We start from the raw sequence: 26,007 nt of genomic DNA on the forward strand, positions 1-26,007 counted from the left end.
GGCTCGAACATCCACTCCTCGATGTCTTGCTTGGGACTCTCCTTCTCCGAGGTAGACCCTGGCTCCGGGAACAATCCCTTGTCAAACAGACTCTCACGTAATCCGCTCCCCCGACGGGAGTACACCTCACGGGTGCCCTGGGTGTTGTACATAGTCCAATCATCCTGCTGGTGAGTCTTCCGCGGACCCCATTGCGAAGGGGTCGGAGGCGGCCAAGACAGATGTGCAGGCAGGCGGGGAATCGTTCCCCCCACGGCACCCTCCATCGAGGCTGCAGTCGTGAACACCAAAGACGCGGAGGTTTGTGGGACCGATCCCGAGTCCCCCTCCGTGTTAGGTAGGTTTCCCTCAATTCCGCTCATGATCTTGCCAGATTCGGAACGATAGGAGAAAGGGAGTTCTAACAATATGTTGGATCCCCAAGCATCGAGAATAAATCCACGTTTTCAAGAAAAGCAAAATTTATTTCAAAGCGTTGAAGACATACTCAAACACGTTCTTTGTTAGAACTGGGGATACACAGTTAGGGCGAGCATAATAAAGGAAATTCAAACAGATACATATCCAATGAATAATATTCCCGCTGGCGGGCTAATGAAACGGTTGCGCGCCCAGTCCATGGGAACCAGGCAGAACATCAGACAAAACACAGGTGCAGTTCTCATGAGATAGCAATAGGCAAGCATTACAGCATCTTCTCCCACACACATCCACCGGTAGTTATCTTATGCATTCCAGCACAGAAGCAGGATAGTAAAAACAAGCCGGGTGCAACAGGGTAAGGATATATACACAGAGGTCAGAGAAAACAGAATGGCAGCTTGCTGACAATTACTTAAACTGGAAACTTTTCCCATTCAGAATTTCTCAAAAAAGTCACACTTGGCTACTGCAAAATGTGGCTGCTTGGTTTTTGCAAGGCTAGACCACTTTGATCATATAACTGCTGAGGCTGGACTGGTTCCCAAGTGCAATTCAAGGTGCTGCTTCTTGGCTTTAAAAACCCTTTAATGATATGGGGCCTGGATATCTGAAGGTCTTCTAATCCAGTATGAACCCATGTGCCAATAATACTTGTCTCATCGAAATCTGCTGTTTCTTCAGTAAAAATGGTGCAGAGGGTGGCTACTGCTATCTGAGGTACACATGAGCTATTCCTTTCAGGCTCTTAGAAGGACAGTCAAAATGACATTACTTTGGCAGGCTTTTTCTTAAAGTGATGGTGTGTAAGAGTTTGGTTTCTGATTCTCCTTTGGGTATTGATTCTGACTCTGCTTGGCTTTTGAATTTGTATTTTGTTGGGGCTGAGCAGTTACTGAATTTTCTGTTTGTATGATGATGGATTTCATTGTGTTTTATAGTTATGATTTGAGCTGCCTTGGGCTTTTTTAAAGAAACATGAAATAAGTTTTGAAGTATCTTTTGTATTTGCCACAATAATATGCTCTGCTCATGAGATAAGCTATCTTGGGGAATTCTGCTTTGCTGTCTATATGGGCTTTGGCTGATACTCCTTGGCCAAAAAAAGAAAGAAAAAGAAAACCTACATTAATAATTAGCTGTTAAATTGAAGATTTGGTGCTATGTAGAATTAGGTAGAGTTGCATTTGGTATACTTTTAATACTTTAGCAGTGTTGTGTGGAGACTGAATAAGCTGAGAGGTAGCTGCTTAGTAGGCCTTTTGTGTGTCATTTTAACCCGGCTAATTCTATTTTTATTACACTACTAGGAAGAAGGCCCGTTGTAGAGGGAAGACAACGAGCTCAGGAAGGAAGGAAGGAAGGAAGGAAGGAAGGAAGGAAGGAAGGAAGGAAGGAAGTAGAGAGAGAGAGAAAGGAAGAAAGAAAGAGGGAGTGAGGGAAAGATGAGGAAAGAGGGAGGGAAAAAATTGAAAGGGATGGGTTGGAAGGAAGGGAGAAAGAGGGAGGGAGGAAGAGAAAGAAGGGGGAAGGAGGGAGGGTAAGAATGCATAATGGGGAGGAGGGAAGTCGGGGAGGAATGCAAAGAGATAGGGATGAAGGAAGGGTAAAAGAAGAAGGGGGAGGGAGGGTCAGACAGCAAAGGAAAGAGGGAGAGAGAGAAGAGGTCAGTGGAAGAGACAGAGGGAGGGAGGGTGAGGGAAGGGGGGGAAAGAGAGAGAAGAGGAAGAGGTGCATGGAAGAGACAGAGGGAGGGAGGGTGAGGGAAGGGGGGCTGTTCAGCTGTTACCTGGCAAGAATGCAGCTGTGAGTTGGCCTCCTCATAGCCGGGCGTGGCAGCAGGCGAGAGGGGGCCTGAGTAGGCCTCCGGCCGGCATTCACCACAACGTTGGAAGGGGGAAGGGTGGGCCGGAGGGCCGTGTGCGGCTGGGCACTGCAGCAGGCGGGGAGGAGCTGAGCAGGCTTTCCCCCTCCCTGCCATGGTGGTTGAGGGGGGAAAGGTGGGCCGGGGTGGCTGGAGGCCTGTGTAGAACAAGCTTTATGGCTGGGCTGGGAAATATATTGGAGGTGGAATGGATTTTTGCACAGAAGTCTATTGCTCATGAGCAGTGTCTTTCTCTTGTTCCTTATAGCTTATTCATGTTCCTGATTGTCCTCTGCCAGCTGTTGTGAAGATCTCCCCCTTCAAATCTTTACGGTGTTTAGAGGTGAGTCCTCTGAAGTTCATGGTGGCTTGCCCATTCATAGTAGTGGTTGTGGGGTGATCTCGCCCTTTCCCCTCCCTCACACACAGGATTTTCCCTATTCTTCTTTCATGCTGAGCAGCCCTGTTCTTCTTATCTGTTTATTTATGGCTGTCCCACTCTGTCACTTTATTATATAGTTTGATGCTGGCAAAGCCCAGGGACTTGAGGGAAGAAACAAAATCACCTTCTTATTTTCTGTTTCTGAAATGGCGCATGGGAGGCTTTGGGAAGTTTAAAATAAAATGTTTTATTTAACTTAGAAATCAGGTGGAATTGGGTAGGATGTATGAGGTGAGCAGATGATAAAACCCGAGGTAACTTTGTAATCACACTAACTCCAGATAATTTATTGCCCACAAGTAAGTGTTTCTGCTATCCAACAAAGTCTATAAAACTTTGATGAGAGAGGCTTTCTCTTCTGTTTCTGCTTTAACACTCAAGCATAGGTTTCTGAGTTTCACTGACACTTCAAATTTAGGCAGGAACAAACAAAGCAGTTCCGAAAATCCTTCTTCCTACACAGACCAGGGATCACTCCTCTTTCAAGAGCTATCTCCATTTTCACTCGCAAAGGATTTGTCAGGTTCCACAGCCAACAACTGAGTACACGCTTGTCAGAAAGGTTATACTTTATTGCAGAGCTATAGATGCAGTAACATGTTCACTGTTAAGAATGGCGACGTTTCTACAAGCACAATGGGATATAGGGGATTCGTATGCACCCCCCCCCCCCATCCAACAGCCCACTGGCCTGACCCCGCATGCGGGAGAAGGGGCCCCAGGCTGTTAGAACTGAAGCTGGGAATTGAAAGCTATCCCACGGTTACATGATGCCCAGACACTACACAGGCAATCTACAAGGTCAGTTATAATGAAGTACTACAGAAGCAAAGAAGGAATGCAGCAGCGGCTGGCACTGTAAAGAGAATGTTTTCTTACTTGCTGACTGCTTGTTTAATTCATAGTTTAGGCTCTCATAAATTGTGCATATTGCTTTAACCTCGCAGGTCATGTTTAAGTGTAAGTGTAGGAGCTGCGGTGGCTCAACTGGTTAAGACGCTGAACTGCAGGCTGTGGAAGGTCGGTAGTTCAGCAGTTCGAGACCCGAGTGTGCCGCATGACGGAGTGAGCTCCCGTCTCTAGTTCCAGCTCCTGCCAACCTAGCAGTTCGAAAGCAAGAAATTGCAGGTAGATAAATAGGGACCACTTCGGTGGGAAGGGAACAGCGTTCCGTGCGCCTTGGTGTGGCCACATGACCACAGAAATGTCTTCGGACAGCGCTGGCTCTTCGGCTTTGAAACGGAGATGGGCCCCGCAACCCTAGAGTCAGACTCGACTGGCTCTCAAGCAAGGGAACCTTTACCGTTACCTTTAAGTGTTTTCAGGACCTAGGAGTTCATGTCTGGATTTAAGGCCTGCAATAAAACCGCCCTCTTTGACAAGCGAGTGAACCTTCTGCCCAGATACAGAGATAACTCTGCAAGCCCTTAGTGACCTTGCAGAATTGTTTTCAGCTATAAGCGATGAGTGTTCTGCTGATTGACCATCAAGGCATTCCAGCCAATTAACTTTGTACCACCTGGATGTGGGAGGTTGGAGGAGAATATTTTTCCATGTCCTAAGCATTCTGGGAAAGAGGCCTAATGGCTGCTGGGATAGAGTGCATATGATGGGATGTAATTGGCATGGCAACCACTTAAGTTGACATCACTGCTCTGAATTATGATTGGATATTGTCTTAACCCCAGGAGGGGTCAGTTTCCTATAAGAATAGCTGTATTTCAATAATGGCTAGCTGGTCTGTATGACTGAGCCTATCTCTGGTCCAGTTGTCCGAACCTGCAATCATGCTTCTGACTCTTGGAACCTGATGGACTGTGTTGGCCATGCTTGCTGATCCCCTGTGGAAAGGTAATATGCTTGCTTCAGAGTTTAGTCAGGCTAGATAAGCTTAGATCTTTTTATTTTGTAATCCTTCACTAGCCTTGTTTTGTTCTTATGTGTTATGTGCACCCAATAAACTAAAATATATTTTATTTGAACCTTTGGTCAAAGTCTTTTGTGTTAACAGGTCTCAAAGGCTAAATCTTGTGGCCTAGCCCTCGTCTAGCTACTACCAAGAAAACTCTTGTCTTGTTTTGATTTTTTGACCTGCAGCCTTACAACCTGCAGTGCTGTTTTGCTTTGGGAGTTCCAGTACAACCAGACGGGAGACTTAGGTCCCTTTGTCTCCTGGCTGTTGGGAACTGCCTGAAAGGGACCTGGTGGCAGACTACCCTTGCGGTTGTGGGGTTTTTTTTGTTTTTTTTTTGTTCTGGTTGCCCTCTTAGTGAGAGTAACAGAGAGGACCATTCTCCCTCTCACTTTTGAATTTTGTTTTGGGAAACCGTGGTGAAGGTGGGAAAAGCCTTTACAGGTACACAGGTCAAAATGAACCCCAGCCCATAAACATCATGGCAGCATAGCTGACAGGTTTAATTCTCTTAACTAGAAGCAATTTCCCTTTTCGACTTGAATGGGGATCCTCACTGATCCTATCACTCCTTCTTTGCTTCCTTCCCAGTCCTCAGTCAGTGACTGTCAGTTCCCAACTGGCATTTCTTAACTGACACTCTCCACAGAATCTGTTTGAACAGCTGGTCACTCAAAGGTTCTCAGACTCTTTGAGGCATTAACCCTTAACAGTCCGTCACGTGAATATAGAACAGTTGATGAGAATGCAGAAGAAATTCTACAGTTAAAAGTTTCTCATAATGGATAACCAATTTTATTTTCTTGACCTGCAAATTAAAATGAACTTTTTATTCTAGTATAAATTGGGGGAGGGGAGAACTGGTTTTTCTAATTCCAAGAAGGATTCTGGGGAATCCTGGCCCCACTGCTGGACCTCCGGATGGCACCTGGTATTTTTGGCCACTGTGTGACACAGAGTGTTGGACTGGATGGGCCACTGGGCTGATCCCACATTGCCTTCTCTTATGTTCTTAATCTTAATATATGTGTGTGTGTGTGCGTGTGTGTGTGTGCGCGCACCTGGAAGTCATGGCAACTTCTGGTGACTGACCCCTACTTGGGGGCCTGGAGGATATTCAGAGAGGTGGCTGAATAAAGCCTGCCCTGCCTCCCACCTCTGGTATGTCAAGGAGGTCTCCTATCCAAGTACTTGCCAGTGCTTGCCTTGCTTAGCTTCTGAGCTCTGATGAGATTGGGCTTGCCTGGGCTATCTAGGTCAGGGCGGGAATCCACACTGTTGAAAGGTAGTAGGAGGGAGGTGAGCGAAAATAAAGGAAGAAAAATAGAGGGGCAGCTGCTTCTGGTTGGTGTGAGATTCTAGAGTGTGTATCCTTGTCTGTAGAAACGTTCTAGAGCTCCTGTGTGAACATTCTAAGTTATCCTTTCTCTCTTTTCCCTTCCTTGGCTCAGTTGAAGTGTGTCCCTCTGCACACTTTGAGAGGACTACGATTTATCTATTCCCAATTGGAGGCTTTGACCTGTTCCAAGTGTGTGAACTCATTGCAGGTGAGTGGGGACAGACAGTATTTTATCTTTCTGCCTTAGAGGAGGAATGGTAGGTTCTAGCATTGTGTCCTAGAGAAACTATCATTGTCTCAGTTCTGCCAGGACTGAGAAACAGCCCTTTATGTTCAACTAGGAAAAAGGCCCGTTGTGGAAATAAATACAACGGCATCTAGAAAGAGGCTCTGGACGGGTGCCCCGGCCTCGGACACTCAGTGTCAATTTGCTGTGGCGACCTCAGCAGGGTTATAATGACACTGAGTCCACCATTTTCTCCAGAGGAACTGATCTCTGCTACCTAAAGAACAGTTGTAATGTTGAGTGATTCTCAGCCCTCACCTGGAGATTGGCAACGATGGTTCCCCAGAAGGGAATGGTTGGTTTGGAGGGTGGAGTCTGTGGCTTTGTACCTGTTTGAGGTCCCACGCCTCCTGAAACATTATCCTCTCCAGGCTCCATCCCACACATCTCCAGGAATTTCCCACCTGGAGTTGGCAACCCTATCTCCTTCCCAGCCAATCATCAACCTACCTTTATTTCCCCCTCACTCTTCAGCTTTCCACCCCCCACACACCTGCAGCCTCTCTCATGCTCCGAAGCCCTGACTGCTGCGTCACATTGGCTGTCATACGGGGGCTACCTCAGCAGCATATAAGGATACAGAGCCCACCATTTTCTCCAGGGGAACTGATCTCTGCCATCTGGAAAGCAGTTGTAATTCTGAGTGATCTCCAGCCCTCACCTGGAGATTGGACACATTTTACCTCAGAATAGCAAACTGTTTAGAATGTTCCGAGGCAAAAGCCAATCAAGTTGCATATGCAAACGACCTCTGTGTTCCGAGGCAAAGGCCAATGAGGCTGCATATGCAAATAACCTCTGTGTTCTGACTGGCTATGGGGGGGAGAGGAATGTTGGAGGCAGGCCTCAGGCAAAGCAGCCAGTAGATAGGGAGACCCTCTGAATGACAGATCAGAGAGCCAACTGATTTTGGAGCGTGTGGAATGTTTTAGAGAAGTGCCACCACCATTCGGCTTTTATTTATAAGGGAGATGAGATCAAATCTGTTGCTTGACAGTCTTGTCATCCAAGATACGTTATTTTTTAAGAGTTGTTTGATCCAAGAATTCCTTTTTTCCTGCAAAACTATTTGCAGGCTATAGAATCTTTAGAAACCCCCTTCTGCCAATTTATTTTCTCATCAGAGCAGTACCTGCCATCACTAGGAGTTAAGGAGGTGGCCAGATTGCTCAGATGTTATGCTGTAATCTACGCCTGCAAGTAAATTAAATATTTAAATATTTAAATAAATAAATAAATTACAGTGCACACAGGGTTTTTTAGGATCCTGGTTGGATAAAGGCAAAACCACACTTAATAAACCACTGCACTGTGTAAAACGTATGAAGTACAATAGCACAGAGTGGTAGTTACAATAAAAAAATTGAGTAAATTGCATACATGTATCCACCATCATAAATATCAAGAATTAATAGATACTAAGTGACTAGCTATTCATTTAAATGACTGAGTAACGTTGGGCTTTCTCATGCATGGCAGTGGTACGCACAATCATGCCTTGCTCTATTTCTCCAGCACTGAAGAGCATAACTGCAGGTATTCCTGGTACCAAAGGAGATTTAATTACAGGCTTTCTCCAAACTTTCTTGCTTCTTGACATCTGTCTCAGTGGATTAAATGGTTCAGTTTTAAAGAAAAATATCTCTACTACTGACAGTAAATGTCACAAGAATAGTTGCACCATATTCTGGAGACAAGATCTTTTGTATATTGACAAGTTAAACTGGATTTTGCCATTTTAACACTTTGCTGATTTTTCTTATTCCATCCAGCAGTGCAGTTTCTCTTAATACGTATTTTGTAATTTTATGTTTTCCATTCCCCGGCAAATTATATAGGGTGCTTAATAAATTAATATTTCCCTATTTAATAAATTAATCTCTCCCTTTTCTCTGAAACATATGCCCCTTTAGAGCACAGAAACATTTCCATCTTGGTCTCTTTCTCAGGTGCAGTCTCTGAGGCTCTAGTTTCTAAGCCTAACGATTTGGCAGCTCAGTAGAATATTGGGGTTCACTCTTAGCCATTGAATATAGAATGTGAACATATTACTTTGTTTAAAGTTAAGGTAGAGCAAGGAAGGTCTTGTGTATTTTGCCCCTCAACCTGGTCCTTGTGCTTGGTCAGCCGGTCACCACGGATACCATGCACTGGAAACTGGATACGCAGTCCAAAATCAAGTCAAGCAACATAGCTGAAGGTCAGAAAGCTGAGAAAACAGTCGAAGAGTGCTGGAGCTAGAAGCAAGGAGTGGATGCTAACAGCCAGGATCAGGTCCGAGCATGCATGGTTGCTTCCGCGCTGAGGCAGGTGCATAGGGGTGTTTATAACTAGGTCCTCCCTTCCCTGGGAGGCAACCTGCAAAGACTCACAGCCCCTCACGTTGCCTTTGCAAGAGCTGCAGTCTGGCACTCCTCCTTCACTCTTGCACCTCCAGCTGCCAGCGTGCCCTGCGTCTGGGACACTCAGGAGAACAAGGTGGGGACTCTGGCCTCAGGGTGTCGCCACCGGGGGGTGCTGGGCCAGGCTCTGGATCCGGCTCTCCCTCTGGCTGCCCCTCCTGTGCAGCTGCTGGGGCCTCTTCTCCCTCAGGGGCTGTTGAGGGTTCCTCTTCTGGGCTGACTCCAGAGGAGGCTGGGTTGCTCCATGCCTCTTCCTCATCTGAGGAGGAGTCAGCCTCAGCAGAGCCGGGACCCATGACAGTCCTTTTGTGGGTGGTCAAACCACAAAATAATAAGGACCTCATGTAATGCAACTTATGTGTTCTGGTATGGTCAGGGCTGCGGTGGCTCAAGTGGTTAAGATGCTGAACTGCAGGCTGTGGAAGGTCAGTAGTTCAGCAGTTCGAGACCCGGGTGCCGCATGATGGAGTGAGCTCCCATCTCTAGTTCTAGCTCCTGCCAACCTAGCAGTTTGAAAGCAAGAAATTTATTTATTTATTTATTATTCACATTTTTATCCCGCCCTCCCCGGAGGCTCAGGGTGGCTAATTGCAAGTAGATAAATAGGTACCACTTTGGTGGGAAGGTAACAGCGTTCCATGCGCCTTGGCGTCTAGTCATGCCGGGCACATGACCACGGAAACGGCTTCGGACAGCGCTGGCTCTTCGGCTGGGAAACAGAGATGAGCACCGCAACCCAAGAGTCGGATTCGACTGGCTTTCGAGCAAGGGAACCTTTACCTTTACGGTCAGGGCATTCCATGGGAAACTTAGAACACTGTCAACAAGTAATTGTTTTCTTAAGATGCTTGTGTAGCCTGTGCACTTATACAATCGTTTATTGTAACTAATATTCTTTACATTATACTGCCTGTGTGGAAAGGAGATCTTGCTCTTTAAAAGCAATCCAGGAGGCTGATAAGGTAGACTGTATTAATCCTAACATGGGGTATTTAACTGACTTTACAGGTACAGGAAGACAGTTTGAGAGGCTGTTTGATATAAAGTGTGTCTGTCCTGAGGTATAAAGCTAGAGGTGGATCAGCCAGTCTTTAATTACAAGTTTACACTCTCAAGCTAGTAGTAGTTTACCAAAGATAGTTATACGTTTTCTGAAATGTGTATGTATTTTTTAATGTATTTTTTCTACTTCTGGTAGAGAGAGGGAAGTAGGAGGGGAGGTTTGGGTGGGAGGGAGAAGGATTTGTAGTTAGGGTTTCTGCCAACTAAATTTAACTACTTATTGGATTTAAACCTGGTTGGGGGTTTTGTATTATAGATGCCATCTGGGTTGGATGTATAGCTGATAAAAATATTGCTTGTGATGTTCTATTGCCATTGTTACCTCCAGGTACTTGGTGGGACTACGTCTGGCTTAATAAGATCTGGAGGGGGGAGGCCAGGGGAGGGCCAGGGATCCCAGTAATAATGGGGCAGGGGAAGTTTGGCGGTGGGAGAAGCTAACTTAGACGAAGGAGTCTGAGATATAGAAGTGCTCGGCCTTCTTCCTGTCTTCATCCCATCTCGAAAGATGCTGGCTGTGGGGATAGGAAATCTTACCCGTCTCTGACACGGGTGTTGTTTAATGCCAGGTCTATTAATAATAAGATCACCATCCTCCAGAATTATCTGGTGGAGCAGGCAGAAGACCTGGCTTGTGTGACGGAGACCTGGGTAAGAGAGAGCGAAACAGTTGCTTTGAATCAGCTGCCCCCCCCCCCCCCCCCCTCCTTTGCTCCCTCCCCCTCCCTCAACAAGGGGGAGGAGTGGCGTTGCTAATTCAGGAGGCTTTCTCCTTCAGAGAGCTCCCTAGGCCAAAGATTGCCGGGACTGAATGTGTTGATCTGGTGTGGGATGCCAAGGAGAGTTTGGCCATTTGGCTGGTGTACTGTCTGCCCAGCGCAGCCATTTGGCTGGTGTACCGTCTGCTGGGTCTGTTGGAGGCGGTATCGGGCTGGGCATTGGAGTATCCCAGGCTTTTAGTTCTGGGTGATTTCAACATCCATGCTGATGATGTGACCTCCTTGCAAGCCATGAACCTAGTGTCCTCAATGGCGGCACTGGGACTCACCCAGTTTGTTTCAGCTCCCACACACCAAGCAGGCCACATGTTGGATCTTGCCTCAGGGATTATGCGTGATTGGATAACTCCTGATGCAGTTCCATGGTCAGATCACCTTGCTCTGAAGGCCTGGTTAAATACTCCTAACCCTGCCTGTTTAGGTGGTGAGCGGATTTATGCTCGCCTGCGGAGTCGAATGGAACCCATTATGTTCCAGGAAGCTCTGCAGGATCCGATTCCCCCGGTGGCTCATTGGATGAGCAAGTGGAGGACTCGCAAAGCTGTCTCTCTGAAGCCATTGATAAGATTGCTCCCCGGCACCATCTTCACCAAATTAGCTCCATGGTATACCTCAGAGCTGAGGCGGATGAGGCGGGAGCTAAGATGGCTAGAGAGAAGGTGTGGGTGAGCCTGTGACAGAGCCACAAGAACATCTTATAGGTTGTTTATGAGAACCTACGAGGTGGCAGTGAAGGCTGCTAAGAAGAATTTCTATGCAGCCTCTATTGAGTCTGCAAGCTTGCACCTGGTACAATGACTTAGAATAATTTGGTCCTTGACATCTTTGCCTCAGATCATTCCAAGAGATGGGGAATTGCAAATAGGCTATGAGGCAATTGTGAGCCATCTTGCAGATAAAATGATCCCCCAGCTACACTTGATACAGTAAGAGAACTGGAAGCCCCTTGTCCGTCTTCGGGTCCAGTCTTGGACCACTTCAGTCTGCTCACCCAGGATGAAGTTGACAAGACCTTGGCAGCAGTGAAGCCTGCCACTTGTTCTCTTGATCCCTGGCCTTCGTGGCTAATTAAATCTTGCAGCGATGTGGGGGGACCTCCCTGAGGGAGACAGTCAACTTGTCCCTTTCAACAGGGACTTTCCCAGGGAGTTTGAAAGAGGCAATAGTTTGCCCCCTCCTTTAAAAAATCATTTTTGGACCCAATGGTCCTCAGTAACTACCGCCCGGTATCTAATTTTTCTGGTCAAGGTAGTGGAGAGGGCGGTGGCAACACAGCTCAAGGCATTCTTGGAGGATGTTAATATCCTGGATCCTTTCCAGTCTGGTTTTTGTCCTGCCCATGGAACAGGGTTCATGTTGGTTGCATTGGTAGATGATCTCCAGAGATATCTGGACTGAGGTGGATCGGGGCTGCTGATTCTCCTTGATCTGTCAGCAGCGTTAGATACGGTCGACCATGAGTTGTTGACCCACCGCCTCACTGATGTGGGGATACAGGGACTAGCCTTACAGTGGTTGGCCTCCTTTCTCCAAGGGCAAGGACAGAGAGTGTCGCTTGAGGGGGAGTTGTCTCGGTGACACCCACTTGAATGTGGGGTGCCGCAGGGCAGGATTCTCTCCCCAGTACTATTCAATATCTATATGCACCCCATTGCCCAGTTTATTTGGAGATGTGGGCTGGGCTGTCACCAGTATGCTGATGACACCCAGCTCTACTTGCCAATGGATGGCCGCCGACTCTGCCCCCAAACATCTGGACAGATCATTACAGGCTGTGGCTGGTTGGTTACAGCAGGGCAGACTGAAATTGAATCCATCGAAGACGGAGGTCCTGCACCTGGGCTGTGGGGGCCGGGGTTAGGCATTGGGCTCCCAGTCTTTGGCGGGGCCCAGTTGGTGCTGGCACCAAAGGTAAAGAACCTGGGAGTGTTCCTGGGTGCCTCATTGTCAGTGGAGGCCCAGGTCACTGCCACAGCCAGATCAGCCTTTTTCCATCTGAGGCGGGTCAGGTAGTTGGCCCCATATCTCGCCTCTCGTGACCTGGCTGCAGTAATCCATGCAATGGTCACTTCCAGGTTAGATTAATGTAATTCTCTCTACGTGGGGCTGCCGTTTACTCTGCTCCAGAAATTGCAGCTGGTGCAGAATGCAGCAGCATGAGTACTGATGTCACTACCTGTGCGGGCACACATCTGCCCGGTGCTGCGCAAACTGCACTGGTTGCCTATTGAATACCGGATCCATTTCAAGGCGCTGGTTCTTACCTTTAAAGCCCTATATGGCCAGGGGCATGCATATCTTTGAGACTGCCTCTCCTCATATGAGCCCCGGAGGGCATTGCGCTATTCGAGTCAACATCTGCTGATGGTCCCTGGCCCTAGGGATATCTGACTTGCCTCAACTAGGGCCAGACTCAGTTTAAATATCTGGAAATCCACTTTGAAGCATTTCTTACATGGAAAACACACTTGGCTCTAGCAAGGAACACAGCCTTGAGAGTAGGGAGGACAATTGTAAAATACTTCTACTCATCAGGAGGCGAATTTGTCCCCTTGGCCTTCAAGGTACTTAATGCTAACCAATTCCTGTATGGTGCAGAAATTTGGATTCAGGTGGCTTCTGAAAAAATGGATTCCATCCAGTATGACTTTTTCCGCCACTTATTGACTACTACTAGATGTGTCTCAGGCATAGCGCTGAGAGCAGAACTAGACGAATTATCGATGGAAGCTAGGGCTTGAATTAAGGCATTTCTCTTTAAAGGTTTTAAAATATGAGGGAGAATCTACTCTACTTGGGCTTATCCAGGCAGATAAATATTACAGGTAATGGGATCAACTATTGGAAAAGAAGACGAAATACCTAGGAATAACAAATGATATGATTAAAAATACAGAAACTAAAGATATTATAAGACAAATTAAAAAATCTGTAAGGAAATTGGATGTTACAAGTACATCTATTAGGGTGCGCTGGGTACGTCTGACACTCCATTTGGGAATTGCCCTCCCGATGCAATAGCCGAAATATTTTTATCAGTTGACAGTCCCAAAACCAAGGAGCTTTTACTTTGGCAAGACTGGACGGTCTTCCCTCAGCGGTTTTGGAGGGCAGATATAATAAAGTATCATACTGTAATAGAACATGCAGATGCTCATATGATACAATGGAAACCATTGAACATATGATTATGGAGTGCCCTATATTCAATGAGTTGAGGGCTAATTTAGTCACCCCTTTACTTAAAGATGTGGAATTGCTAAATGTGCCAGCCCAGGTGTCATGGCCACTACCGGATATGAATGATCGTGTCACCCTCTCAGTGGCAATATTCATAGGCACAGTAATCAAATATAAGAGAAATAATACTGAGTAAGGACTTTTAAAATATTTTTTGGTTCTAATTTCTGCTTAAGGTGATAGTTGTATGAGCAGTACTAGGTAGATAGAACTAGGGCCAGGGCTTTTTTGGCCCTGGCCTCTGCATGATGGAATGAGCTCCCATCAGGAATTAGGGCCACGCGAGAGCTTTTGCAGTTCCTCAGGGCCTGCAAGACGGAGCTCTTCCGCCAGGTCTTCAGCTGAGACAGCAGGTATCCTTCAGTCTGGCCTCCCCTTTGCTCTTATATGTCTGTTGAGGTATAGTTTATTTTAGTGTTTTACTTATTTTATTGTATTTATTGTGTGTATTTTGTTCTGTTTTTATGATGTAAATCTGCACTCAGCAGATTATTATAGGCTGGAACCTGCCCCTGAGCCTGCTTTGTGGGGGAGAGCAGGATATAAATTGAAGGAAATATATAGGGTTGTTAAATGGCCTGCTTTTGTACCAAAAGCTGCTTGGTGTGCAAGAAATATACCTTTCAGGGTGTGGCAATCAAGATTGCAAACTAATTGCTGCAGATAAGATGGCTATTAAAGGCCCAGCTACTGAGGCCAGTTGGAAAGCTGGCCAACCGTCAAACCAGGAGGATGAGGTGTTAAGGAGGGACATTTAGATGATGCTTCGGTTCTCCCTCCTTCATTCACTTTGCTCTTTCTCCTGCAGGAGATAATTTCAGCATGTGGAGGAGATCTCAGCTCTGCCCTGCCTTGGCTGGAACTACAGACAGTCAACTTCAGCTACAACTCCATCTCGAACTTGGATGACTCACTGGTGTGTTTGGGGCAGCTGGGGTGATGGGTGAGGAGAGCCAGTTTGGCGTAGTGGTTAAGTGCGCGGACTCTAATCTGGGAGAACCGGGTTTGATTCCCCACTCCTCCACTTGCACCTGCTGATGTGACCTTGGGTCAGTCACAAGCTCTGGCACAGCTGTTCCTGAAAGAGCAGTTTGTGTCAGAGTTCTCTCAGCCCCACTCACCTCACAGGGTGTCTGTTGTGGGGAGGGGAAGGAAAAGGAGTTTGTAAGCTGCTCTGAGACTCCAAGTGAAGGGTGGGGTTTAAATCCATCCTCCTCCTCCTCTTCTTCTTCCTCTTCTTCTTCCTCCTCCTCCTCCTTCTTCTTCTTTGATTGGCACCTGGCATATAACCCTGTTTTCCTGCAACCTTGGGTTATGCTGGTATTTGATAGCCCACCTGTATCTCTGTGATTTTATGCAGGTGGCATAGGGCTTTGGCTGATTGTATGCCATAATTAATATCCTTGCCATGGGATTACTTTTTCCATGGGTTGGTTCCAGTAATAATCAGCAACTTACTTTTTTCCCCAACCAAGCAATTATTGAATGCCCTGAAGGCGTTGGATCTTAGTCACAATCTCCTCCAGGACTGTGAGCACTACTTGACAGTAAGTATCTGGCAGGAAACTCAAACCCATTAATGTTATTCTTTTGTGTTTGTTTACAAAGGACACTTAATAGTTTGTAGAAATACTGGCCTTCCTTTTCCTGGTGTTACTGACCCAGCTGCGATCTAAGAGGATCAAGCTAACAAATAAATTATATAAAAATACAAATGTTTAGTATTAATGTTTATATCCAATTGATGGGTAAAACTTTTTACCTAAGGACCATACGCGTTTTGGCCCGTTCGGGCCTTCCTCAGTGGTTAGTATTCCTTATTTTATAATGATACGCATCCAGAAATACATGCATAAAGGAATATATATAATAATCCGACCTCTTTTTCAACAATTTCAGAAAGCAACAACTGGTCATATATATATGACCCATATATATGACCAGTTGTTGCTTTCTGAAATTGTTGAAAAAAGGGCCAGATTATTATATGTCAAATGTATATAGTAAATATATGTAATAATTTTTTTTAAAAAAATCATAAGACATTTTTGCTGGGGTTACCTTATATGCTTTGCAGTTGCTGCAAATTTGTGTATTAGGCCATGGATAGTAGCTGTACAAATTCTCCAAATTATTCTACATAAAAATAGAAATATAATTATTAAAGTTTATAAATACTCTAATTCCAGAATAATTTTAGCTTAAAAATGTTCAAATTAGCCAATAAACCTGGTACCGAATGTCTCATTCGTCAGGATGCGTGTCACTTCCATCAAAGGTAGTAGTCAAGTTACAAGCTGCTAACATTACATCACTATGTAGTAGAACCCAGGGATTGCATTGCACAGTGCTATTGCCAAGGAAGGCATTACAAAGTGGGAGGGGGTGAAGAGGAGACAGAGAGAAGTAGGTGGGGGGAATCACAAGGTCAGCACTATCAAATATAAAATGGCAGTTTTCTGTGTACTTCATTTCTTGCAGCCACTATTTACCCGCACCTCTGCTTCATTGGAGACCTTTTTTAAAAAACAAAAAATGAACTGTAGCTGGTACACTGCTGTAACTTCTGTGGGGGGGGGGGTTTCATGTGAGATCCTGCCTTTTAAGGGTTGGCATAGATGCCTTCTGGTGTCTTGAGTGTATCACTCTTGTGTTTGTCTGTGTGTTTAAAATACCTATCCACCAGGAAGTGACAGCAGATTCAGTATATTCAAAGAGGCAACAAAATTAGCGGTTACATTAAATGCTTCTCAGGTGGGAAGCTGTTCTTCTGTTGGTACAGTCGTCAGTCCTTGAATGACCGCTGAAGACTGTTTCTCTGTAGCAGTGACATCACAGCACTCTGATCCTGAGTGGGCTCATGGAGTTACGCACTTGCCTGAACAAAAACATAGTTTAGATCATATGTAACACTGGCAGACTTTCTGGACGCTCTAAAGTAATAAATTTGACCTTCTGAATTCTACTGTTTTAGTTGGCCACCTACAGCTTGTATGGAAGCTCATGAGACTTCTTTTGGTGAAAGTAATTGATAGCAGTAGAGGTTGTGTGCAATGTTCCCTCTAAGCTGTGGAGTCTTGTGAGCAGAAATTCTACTTTGTGAGCTTCGGGCATTAAAGTTGTGAGCGAGCTATTTGGCTGCTGCGTAAATCAGTTTGCTCTGGAGCCATCCTTCCTGAGCTAAGACAAAAATGCATGAGCCGGAGGCTAAAAAACTGTGAGCCAGCTCACACTAACTCAGCTTAGAGGGAACACTGGTTGTGTGTATATATAAATACAAGAAAGGGGCCTATAAAGTAGTGGTAATGAGATCTGCCTCCATCTCAATGCAGGTGTTGACAGAACTGGAATATTTAAATGTCGCCTACAACTTCCTGCCCAGAATTCCTGCTCTTGGGCTCCACAGCAGGGCTCAGTTGGTGGCCCTGATCCTGCGGTACAATCAGCTTGACAGTATTAATGGTGAGACACTAATGGGATTGTGGGCTATGAGGGTGGTCTGGAAACGAGGTTGTGTGGTATCAGAACTGGGTGAGGATTGGAAACTGAGGCTGCAGTAGAACGGTTTTGTGGAAATGGTTCCTGTGACTCTTTTGACCATAGTCTGTTTCCTTTTCCATAGGTGTGGAACAGCTATCTAGTCTACAGCACCTGGATGTTGCCTATAACTTGCTGTTGGAACATGCTTTGCTGGCACCACTGTCTTTACTGCACAACTTGAAAAGAGTGAGCAATTGATTGGATTAGAGCTTTAGGGAAGGGCTGCTGGGTATGATGGGGTCCCTTTTCACCTAAACATTCTCCAGGGGCCACGGAAAGTTATCCTGATAGCACTGACACATGGACACACACTAGGCTAAGGTGTCTGCATGGCTCACAAAATAACAGTACATGTGGTGTTAGAAATGTGATGAATTTGTGTTTCTTTCACAAGACGATAACTGTCGTCAGTGCTATAAAAACATAGTAAAGGAGGCAAAACTTTCATGGTTTGTATTGCTGTTCTGTTGTTCAAATATAGTTCCTTTTTTCCCCCAGCTGCACTTGGAAGGGAATCCATTATGGTTTGATCAGAACCATCGACCAGCTACCATGTTGCATTTGTCTCCTAGGGTCATTTCCTGTGATGTGAGTATATATCGTGTATGCTGTAGTTTCACAGGTTAGACAATAGGTAGCCTATTTCCCCAACATTGTTCAACTCTATTTAAATATATGCGAAATTGAATGCTATCCCCCCCCCCCCCCAGGCACCCTGGGCATCTTGTTGCTTATTTCCAGTTATGGTTATGAGCTAACTGGCTGATAATTTCCTGGCTCCTTCCCTGTCTTGTTTTTAAGTTTGCCAGTAGATTTCCTGCTTTCCAATCTTGTGGTAAGGATGTGGATTTTTGTGACATTGCATATTACTGTCAGAAGATGAGCCGTTTTATATCTGTGTTACTTAAAAACCTGCTGGTGTATTGCTGTTTGGACTTCTTTAGTTTTTAGCATATTGATTAGCCCTAGATTTCCATTCTTGCCAGCACTAAGATTCAGCTCTTCCCCCTCCCTCCATAAAAAATACAATTCTCTGAACATCTCTGCCCAATGTACTTTGGTACGAAGACCATCCCAAAGCATTAATTCATTTTATCTGTAATTGCAAAGTGCTTTCACTCCTTTGTTGATCTGTGGCCTGCCCACTTGGTTTCCTACTTTTGATGTATTGTTTTTCTTAAGTGATTCTAACAATGTACTTCTCAGAATCTTTGCTTATGTTTTTTCTATGCTCCTCCCTTGTTCTTCTCATTTAGATAAGTTTTTGACTTCTTAAAGGAAGCCTTCTGCCTTGTAAGGCCTCCTTGACAATGTTTGTTAATCATACTAACAGCTTCTTGACCTAATCTGTGATATATATATTCTGTTTGAGCTTCAATTAAATGGATTCAAAGCATCTGTCTAGAACAATCACCTCCTCTTTTGAATTCCTTAAAAAATATATTGTGCCTGGACATTTGGGGAAACTTTCCTTTCATATACGTGCTAAATTGAATAGCTTATCATCTGTTCCCTGTCAGTCAAACAGGGTTTATCTTGCACTGATTCCTGGGTGCCGCCCAGCGTTAAAACCAAGTCCCCCTCCTGCTGGTATGTTCCATGACTGTGTTGTCCAGAAACACTGTCATTCTCTGTAGATGAGCCATTTTTTGTTACAATCTCAAAAAGCAGGGCTGTACAGTCCCAGCATACTGAAGCAACATAATTAATGCCAAGTAAGAAATAAATTTAAAAAAAAATAAGAACTAGATAAGGAACAAAATCTCCTTCCTCAGTGACTTATCTATGCATGTTTCTGAATCAAGCATAAAAGTTGGCTAAGTTGCTTTATCATTGCCTGCATGGCAGCTCTGATAGAATTCAGGGGTTTTATGTCTACATGACTGATCAGGAAAGGGGATCTTAAAAAAAACACAAACCTTTGAAACTACATACCCCAGGGTTCTTAGGCATAAGGTTTCACTAACAGCAGTCCCTCATGGCTACCTCCTCTTGTAACATTTTCAGAAGTGTTGGGGTTTGCTGTTCAAAGAACAGAAGTAAGGCAAAGTACGTGGAAGCTCTTGGGCATGTTTAAAGAAGCTTTAAACTTCTGGAGCTCAGCAGAGACCCTGAGTCAAAGGCTATAGCAGAATATACCCTTTGCCACCTCCAACACAAGGATAAGAATGAACTAAGGACTGTAATGACTGACCCCTGCACCCAGTTAGTTTCCCATTCACCTATTGCCAGGGTGCTAGGAGACTGAGAATTGTGTAGCTCCGGAACAGCCTTTCTGATGAGGCTGTTATTTGAGAGTATTGACAAACTTGCCAGTTTGGTGTGGTGGTTAGGAGCGCAGACTCTAATTTGGGAGAACCGGGTTTGATTCCCCACTCCTCCACATGCAGCTGCTGGTGTGACCTTGGGTCAGTCACAAGTGCTTTCGGAGCTGTTCTTTCATGAGCAGTCCTTGAAAGCGCTCTCTCAGCCCTGCCTACCTCCCAGAGTGTTTGTTGTGGGGAGGGGACGGGAAAGGAAATTGTAAACCGCTCTGAGACTCCCTTGGGTAGTGAAGGGCTGGGGTAGAAATCCAATCTCTTCTTCTCCATTCCAGTTCCTCCTTGATGGAGAAGTGCTGTCTACCTCTGACCTGCGGGTGAGTTGGGAAAGGATGACAACATTCAAGGGGATGGGCAGGGAGGGAGGTGTAGACCCTCGTCTCATGCTGAGTATTTCCGAGTGTACAATTGTTCCCCTTGAACAATGGCTGGCCCGTGATCACTCATTAAACTGCTTGATGCCTCCCTCCTGAAGGGGTGGCTGTGGGTACACAGCATTGTCCTACTGGCCTTTTCGTTAAAAGAGGCTTAAGAAAGAAAGGAATAGACCTTGAATGGGCAATCTTACCTCTCCTGGGTTCCCTCTTGTCTTTCAGCATCTGTCCAAACTGGATCAGGTGGTGGTTTGTCCGCCGTACACACCTGCTTCAGAGAAAGCCCTGACGGACCGTACTGCTCTGGAGAGTTCTTGTGTGGCAGACCAGAGTGATAGCCAGTCTTCTGGAGAGAGCAGAACTGCCCGGCTACCACCTCAGAAGAAAACAAAGGTTGTCCTACCACTACTCAGGATTTGTGATGGGAGAAGGGGGTGGGGCAGGGAGAGGGTCTTGTGGTGGCGGCTTCTGTGGTGTGTGTTCTCATGCTAGACGAGTAGGGTGAGACGTTGACAGTGCTGTGTAACAAAAAGGTTCCAGGAATGTGTGTGGTGTAGAGTTGAGACTCTGAGGCTGCGGTCGCACACACTAAATAATCCACTTTCAAAATACTTTCAGTCCACTTTCCAACTGGATTTTGCCAGTTCACACAGTCAAAATCCAGTTGGAAAGTGTGCACTGAAAGTGACTGCAGCCTAAAAGTAAAGTAGCTTGTGCTGCCGCCTAAAAACTGCTGCCACTGTTTAAAAGGAACAAATCCGTGACAGACCTCATTGCCTTGAGTACCTTGCAAATGTGTTGCTGTTTCTGCTGGGAAAAGGTAACTTGGACCAAAATGCCAAACACTCCTAAAAGGCTTTTTCATGAAACGATGTGAAGAAATTGATAGTAATATGGTACCATAACACTGTCATGAAAGGAGCCCCCTTTAGCTCTTTCTTACAGACTACCTTCTGCTTCAGGGGAAGGTCAAAGTGCGCAGGGCCAGCATCTCAGAGCCTAGTGATACCGACCATGAACATTCAACGCTGCCCCTCTCAGCAGGTGAGAAGTGGATCACTGTGGGACTGTTGTGTGGGTTTGGAATGTGTGTAGGATTCCTGGGCTCTGCCAGCTGCTTGAACATTTCTGGGTCTCCCCCCCCCCCGGTTGTAGTTCAACAGCACCAGGCAGAAATGGAGCGCATGGACAGTTTCCGGGATCGTTTCGGTGCACACTGGCTCCAGTACAGATGGCACCTAGAAGCTGGACAGACGGGGCCCAGCACACCCTCTGGCAGCCCCACAGCAGCCGAGGCTTCTGAGCAGATCAAGAGCACAGTGGTGGAGCAGGAGATAGTCGATGCTGCAGAAGGAATGGAACTGGAGCGGCCCCATGTCGAAGCTGCCCCGGCAGCAGTGGACACAGACTGTTTAGCATCTGTAGAAGAAAGAGATGAGGAAGAGAAACCAGAAGGTAAACTCTGTAACGCCTAGGTCTGTAATTTCTATGAGGTGTGAGGCTAGGATAGTTATTTATTTATTTATTTGATTTTTGTCCCGCCCTCCCGCCAAAGCGGCTCATGGCGGCTTACAACAATAAAACAATAAAACAACTCATCTAAAACAATCTATACAAAACATTAAAACCACAATTTACACACCCGCCGAAGCGGCTCAGGGCGGCTTACAACAATAAAACAACTCATCTAAAACAATCTATACAAAACATTAAAACCACAATTTACACACAGTATAACCTACTCAAGATGACGACCATAAAGTGCTACATACTCAATCCAGGTTGTTGAATGCTTGGCGGAATAACTCCGTCTTCACCGCCCTCCGGCACTGGTGAATATCTCAGAGGGCGCGGATCTCGTAGGGGAGGTGGTTCCATAGGGTTGGTGCTACTAAGGAGAACGCCCTGGTTCTGGTGGATGTTAATTTGGCGTCCCTGGGGCCGGGGAGGACTAATCGGTCTTGTGACTCAGATCTCAGTGCTCTCGGGGGAACATACGGGGAAAGGCGGTCCCGCAAGTAGACAGGCCCCAGACCATAAAGGGCTTTAAAGGTCATAACCAGCACCTTGAAGCGTATCCGGAACGCTATTGGCAGCCAGTGCAGCGCCCTCAGCACCGGCTGGATGTGTTCCCTCACAGAGGCACCCACCAGCAGCCTGGCTGCGGCATTCTACACCAGCTGCAGCTTCCGAAGTTGCCCCAAGGGCAGCCCCATGTAGAGAGCATTACAGTAGTCCAATCTCGAGGTGACCATCGCGTGGATCACTGACGCCAGATCCTTGCGTTCGAGGAAGGGGACCAGCTGCCTAATCAGCCGCAGATGGTAAAAGGCTGCCTTGGCAGTGGCTGCTACCTGGGCCTCCATCGTCAAGGAAGCATCCAGGAGCACTCCCAAACTCCTGACCCTCAGAGCTGGCACCAATGGCGCCCCACCAAAGGCCGGGAGTGGCCCCACTGGTTGACCTCCTGATGGCACCTGGGATTTCTGGCCACTGTCTGACACAGAGTGTTGGACGGGATGGGCCTTTGGCCTGATCCAACATTGGCATCTCTTATGTTCTTATGTTCTTAAACACAAAAAGGCCCTTCAAAAAGAACAGGATCTTATTCTTGCCTACATATTACCTTCTGAAAGGCGATCCCATTGCTTGTCTGGCCTTATTTGCCTCCTGAACAACTCCTACAGAACCAACCGTTTGGCTTGGTTCAGGAGTCCGTTAGGCTTGTTCATGCAGCAGTCAACCATGGCTTGCGAGGGGGGGGGGAGTGTGTATACACTGTACCATGCCCTTTTGTATCCTCTTATGGCTGGTTCTGTTTTACTAGATAGATTGCTGTTCACCAGTTCGACTGTTTCCAGCACTCCCTCTCCCACTGAGTGCTGTCTTGAATATTTAATGGCTGTTGAGGCCCACTGGTCTTGCACTGATCCTGCTAATCTTGATAAACCCCTCCTTAGTACACAGTGACTTGGAAGTTGAGGCTTCCTCTGGTAACATACCTTGTGTTCTGTTTATCTTCAGTGGCATTGTCTTCACATCCACCCTGACAGTTCGCTTACCCTGAGGATGAAGGTCTTATGCAGGTCCACACAGGCTGGATTTACATCTGAACTGAACTTTCAGCTAAAGCTTACGATGCCCTAACCTCAAAATTAGTGCAGGCAAAATTAGCTTCATGTTCTGGCAAGATATTTCTACTTCTTTGCAATGTTTATGCATCTCTCACAGGGTAGTCTTCATATGTGCCGCTGTTAACTATTTCTAACACAGGATGGGCTTTCAGCCTTGAAAGCTCTGTAGGTAGATTCCAAAGGGAACATTCTTCCCTCCTTTGAGTTCGTAGGATTCTGAATGCTGCAGCAAATGACTTATTATCTTTATCCATGCAGCGGAACTCTGCCAGCCAGTGCTGGTAAGCCAGATAGGTGATGGTGACCCAGACCCAGACTGGATCTTCCTGCGAGTTACGGCTCAGCATGTGACGGAAGTGGAACTGAAAGCAGCCAAAGTGGTGCACAGGCTAGAAGTACAACATTTGCAGAAAATAGAAACGTCGGAGATACTGTGGAGAAGGCTGGTGAGCTGAAGTGTCTTTTGGGGAGGAGAAAATTTCTGAGTATCTGATTATCCAGGTAGCCGCCCTACAAATGATCTCCCTTGAAGGGAAAGCCCTATAGGCTGCTGACATGGCCGCACCCCTCCGAGAGTGTGCAGTTATCCCTTGGGGTGGCTGTAACCCTTGGGCCTTGTAGGCCACTATGATACAACCCCTCAGCCACTGGCTGATGGCAGAAGTTGAGACCCTCGTGCCTAAGGACGATTTTTTAAAGGAAACAAACAGAGCGTCAGTGGTTCTAAACTGTTTAGTTCTGTCTAAGTAAAAACTAAGTGCTCTGCACACATCCAAACAATGCCGCTCCCTTTCCTTTTGATGTTTTGGGTTAGGGCAAAAGGATGGTGGCACTATGTCCTCTGATCTGTGGAATACCGAATTCACCTTAGGGATGACTGCAGGGTCCGGTCGGAGAACCACCCTGTCGGTATGGAAAACACACGAGTCTTTGTCAGTAGAGAGGGCCCGCAATTCTGACACCCGTCTACACTAATGGATTTGATGAGTGTTGCTAGGAGATATGACTAGAGTGTTTGCCAAATGGATTAATATTATATAGGTATTTCAACGCTACCCACTTTGATAAAGTTATACACGAAACGAGATATAATATGCATGGTTTGTTGGCGCTGATGGCGTTTGAATTGCTTCAGGTAAACTGAATTCTGGGAAAAGAATTTTCAAGTCTGTGCAGACTTTTTTTGGCACAATGCATCACGGTGGTTTGTTTCCTTTCTACCTCCATCCCGTGACTTCTCTCTTTGGTTTGCACTACCTGGAGGTTGGCAACCCTGCGTGTTGAGTCGCCTGTGGTGTCCGTGCCCCTGCAGAAAGATAGTCTGCATTTTATGACTGGGTTCTGTCGTAGAAGTAGCACATCTTCCGTTGGGCACACAGTATTCCATATCTTGAGAGGTTTTTGAAGGTGGGAAGAAATTGCCAGCCATTATAATGTGAAGGTGGACTAGACTTTTTCTTTGCCATGCATGATGAACTCTCCAAAGGAACAGCAGATAAGCAGGGCTTCCAACGTTTGGTGCAAAGCTTCAGTTCCTCTACAGCTGCTGAGAGCCAGTTTGGTGTAGTGGTTAAGTGGGTGGACTCTAAACTGGGAGAACCGGGTTTGATGCCCCACTCCTCCACCTGCACCTGCTGATGTGACCTTGGGTCAGTCACAGGCTCTGGCACAGCTGTCCTTGAAAAAGAGCAGTTTGTGTCAGAGCTCTCTCAGCCCCACCCACCTCACAGGGTGTCTGTTGTGGGGAGGGGAAGGGAAAGGAGTTTGTCAGCCGCTCTGAGACTCCAAGTGAAGGGCGGGGTATAAATCCAATCTCCTCCTCCTCCTCCTCCTCCTTCTCTGTGTGATTAACAGAAGAAGAATTATGCTAACTCCTGAGTCTTCATAAAAGATATAGGTCACATAACTGAAATTTTGGCAGGAAGGTTTGTAGGGAACACTTAAGGACAGTGAATGGCTGCAACTGCTGGCCCCATGGTGGGCTTCTTTAGAGTAGGCACCAGACTGCCTGTGAAGATGGTGCGGGGAAAAGAAGCTGCACATTCAGCGTGTAGGTTATTCTCACCAGAAGCCCCACTCTTCTTGACAGGACCTGGAGCGTGTGTTTCCTGTTCTCACGCTGCATTTCAACTACATCTGCAAGGATCGTCAGAAGCGTCGCTATGTAGTGTTGGATGATCATCCTGAGCTTTGTGTACAGGTGAGTGGGGGTTTGGCACTTGAGCACACTGCAATGGCAGGTGTTCGCAGGGGCCTTCACTATCCCAAGGTTAATTTGTGTAACCATAAAGTAGCTTGGCAGTCTGAGCCCTGCGGGTCTGTGTTGTCTGCTGCATTCTCCCCTCTGCCCCATCCCATCGTGCACATTCTTTGCTGCCCTTCACAGGAATTGCTGAGAGTATTGAAACCCACCGTGGAAGAAAATAGGAAGAAGGGCAGAGAGCAGGCAGAGGGCGGTTCAAAGCTCCAGTGCTTGAAATGTACACTCGAGTTTGCTGCAGACTTGCTTTGTCAGCAGAATCCAGGCCCTGCTGATGGAATGCCAGCATTTTCTGAGCAAGGTATGTGTGGTGTCAGCAAACATCTTGCACCTTGTGTGGCTTCATTTTTATTTGGACTGTAAGAGTTCGGGCAGGGCACTCCGAGATACAGGAATTGGGTTCGGAGAGGGTCTGAGGGTGCTTTTCTAGTCATGTTGTTTCATTTCTTAACCCTTGCCAGCTCTGGATCACCTTTCCACTTTTAATCTCTGCTGCCTGACTGTAAAGTGAGAGTCTTGGCCTAGTTAGTTAGGGCTACTGCAGTGCTCGAAGGCTTTAGGAAGGAAGGTAAGAATGTGGACAAGAACCCCTGCTGATGGTTTCAGTTTCTGACCACTTGAATTCCCTTTTC

General features: G+C 46.4%; 1 protein-coding gene across 1 annotated transcript in view; it reads left to right on the forward strand.

The window, feature by feature from the left end:
* The window catches only part of STK11IP (serine/threonine kinase 11 interacting protein), a 64,441-nt gene that overhangs the window by 12,593 nt on the left and 25,841 nt on the right, over positions 1 to 26,007 (forward strand). Inside the window, exons 4-17 of the mRNA XM_015414518.1 lie at positions 2,553 to 2,627; positions 6,090 to 6,185; positions 14,555 to 14,662; positions 15,222 to 15,293; positions 17,079 to 17,208; positions 17,369 to 17,472; positions 17,785 to 17,874; positions 19,883 to 19,924; positions 20,204 to 20,374; positions 20,944 to 21,025; positions 21,137 to 21,436; positions 23,374 to 23,561; positions 25,205 to 25,315; positions 25,502 to 25,676. Coding sequence (XP_015270004.1) covers positions 2,553 to 2,627; positions 6,090 to 6,185; positions 14,555 to 14,662; positions 15,222 to 15,293; positions 17,079 to 17,208; positions 17,369 to 17,472; positions 17,785 to 17,874; positions 19,883 to 19,924; positions 20,204 to 20,374; positions 20,944 to 21,025; positions 21,137 to 21,436; positions 23,374 to 23,561; positions 25,205 to 25,315; positions 25,502 to 25,676 — 1,744 coding nt within the window. The remainder of the gene's footprint in view (positions 1 to 2,552; positions 2,628 to 6,089; positions 6,186 to 14,554; positions 14,663 to 15,221; positions 15,294 to 17,078; positions 17,209 to 17,368; positions 17,473 to 17,784; positions 17,875 to 19,882; positions 19,925 to 20,203; positions 20,375 to 20,943; positions 21,026 to 21,136; positions 21,437 to 23,373; positions 23,562 to 25,204; positions 25,316 to 25,501; positions 25,677 to 26,007) is intronic.

The sequence above is a fragment of the Gekko japonicus genome, unplaced genomic scaffold (assembly GCF_001447785.1).
Source record: "Gekko japonicus isolate JY-2015 unplaced genomic scaffold, Gekko_japonicus_V1.1 scaffold446, whole genome shotgun sequence".
Taxonomy (NCBI): domain Eukaryota; kingdom Metazoa; phylum Chordata; class Lepidosauria; order Squamata; family Gekkonidae; genus Gekko; species Gekko japonicus.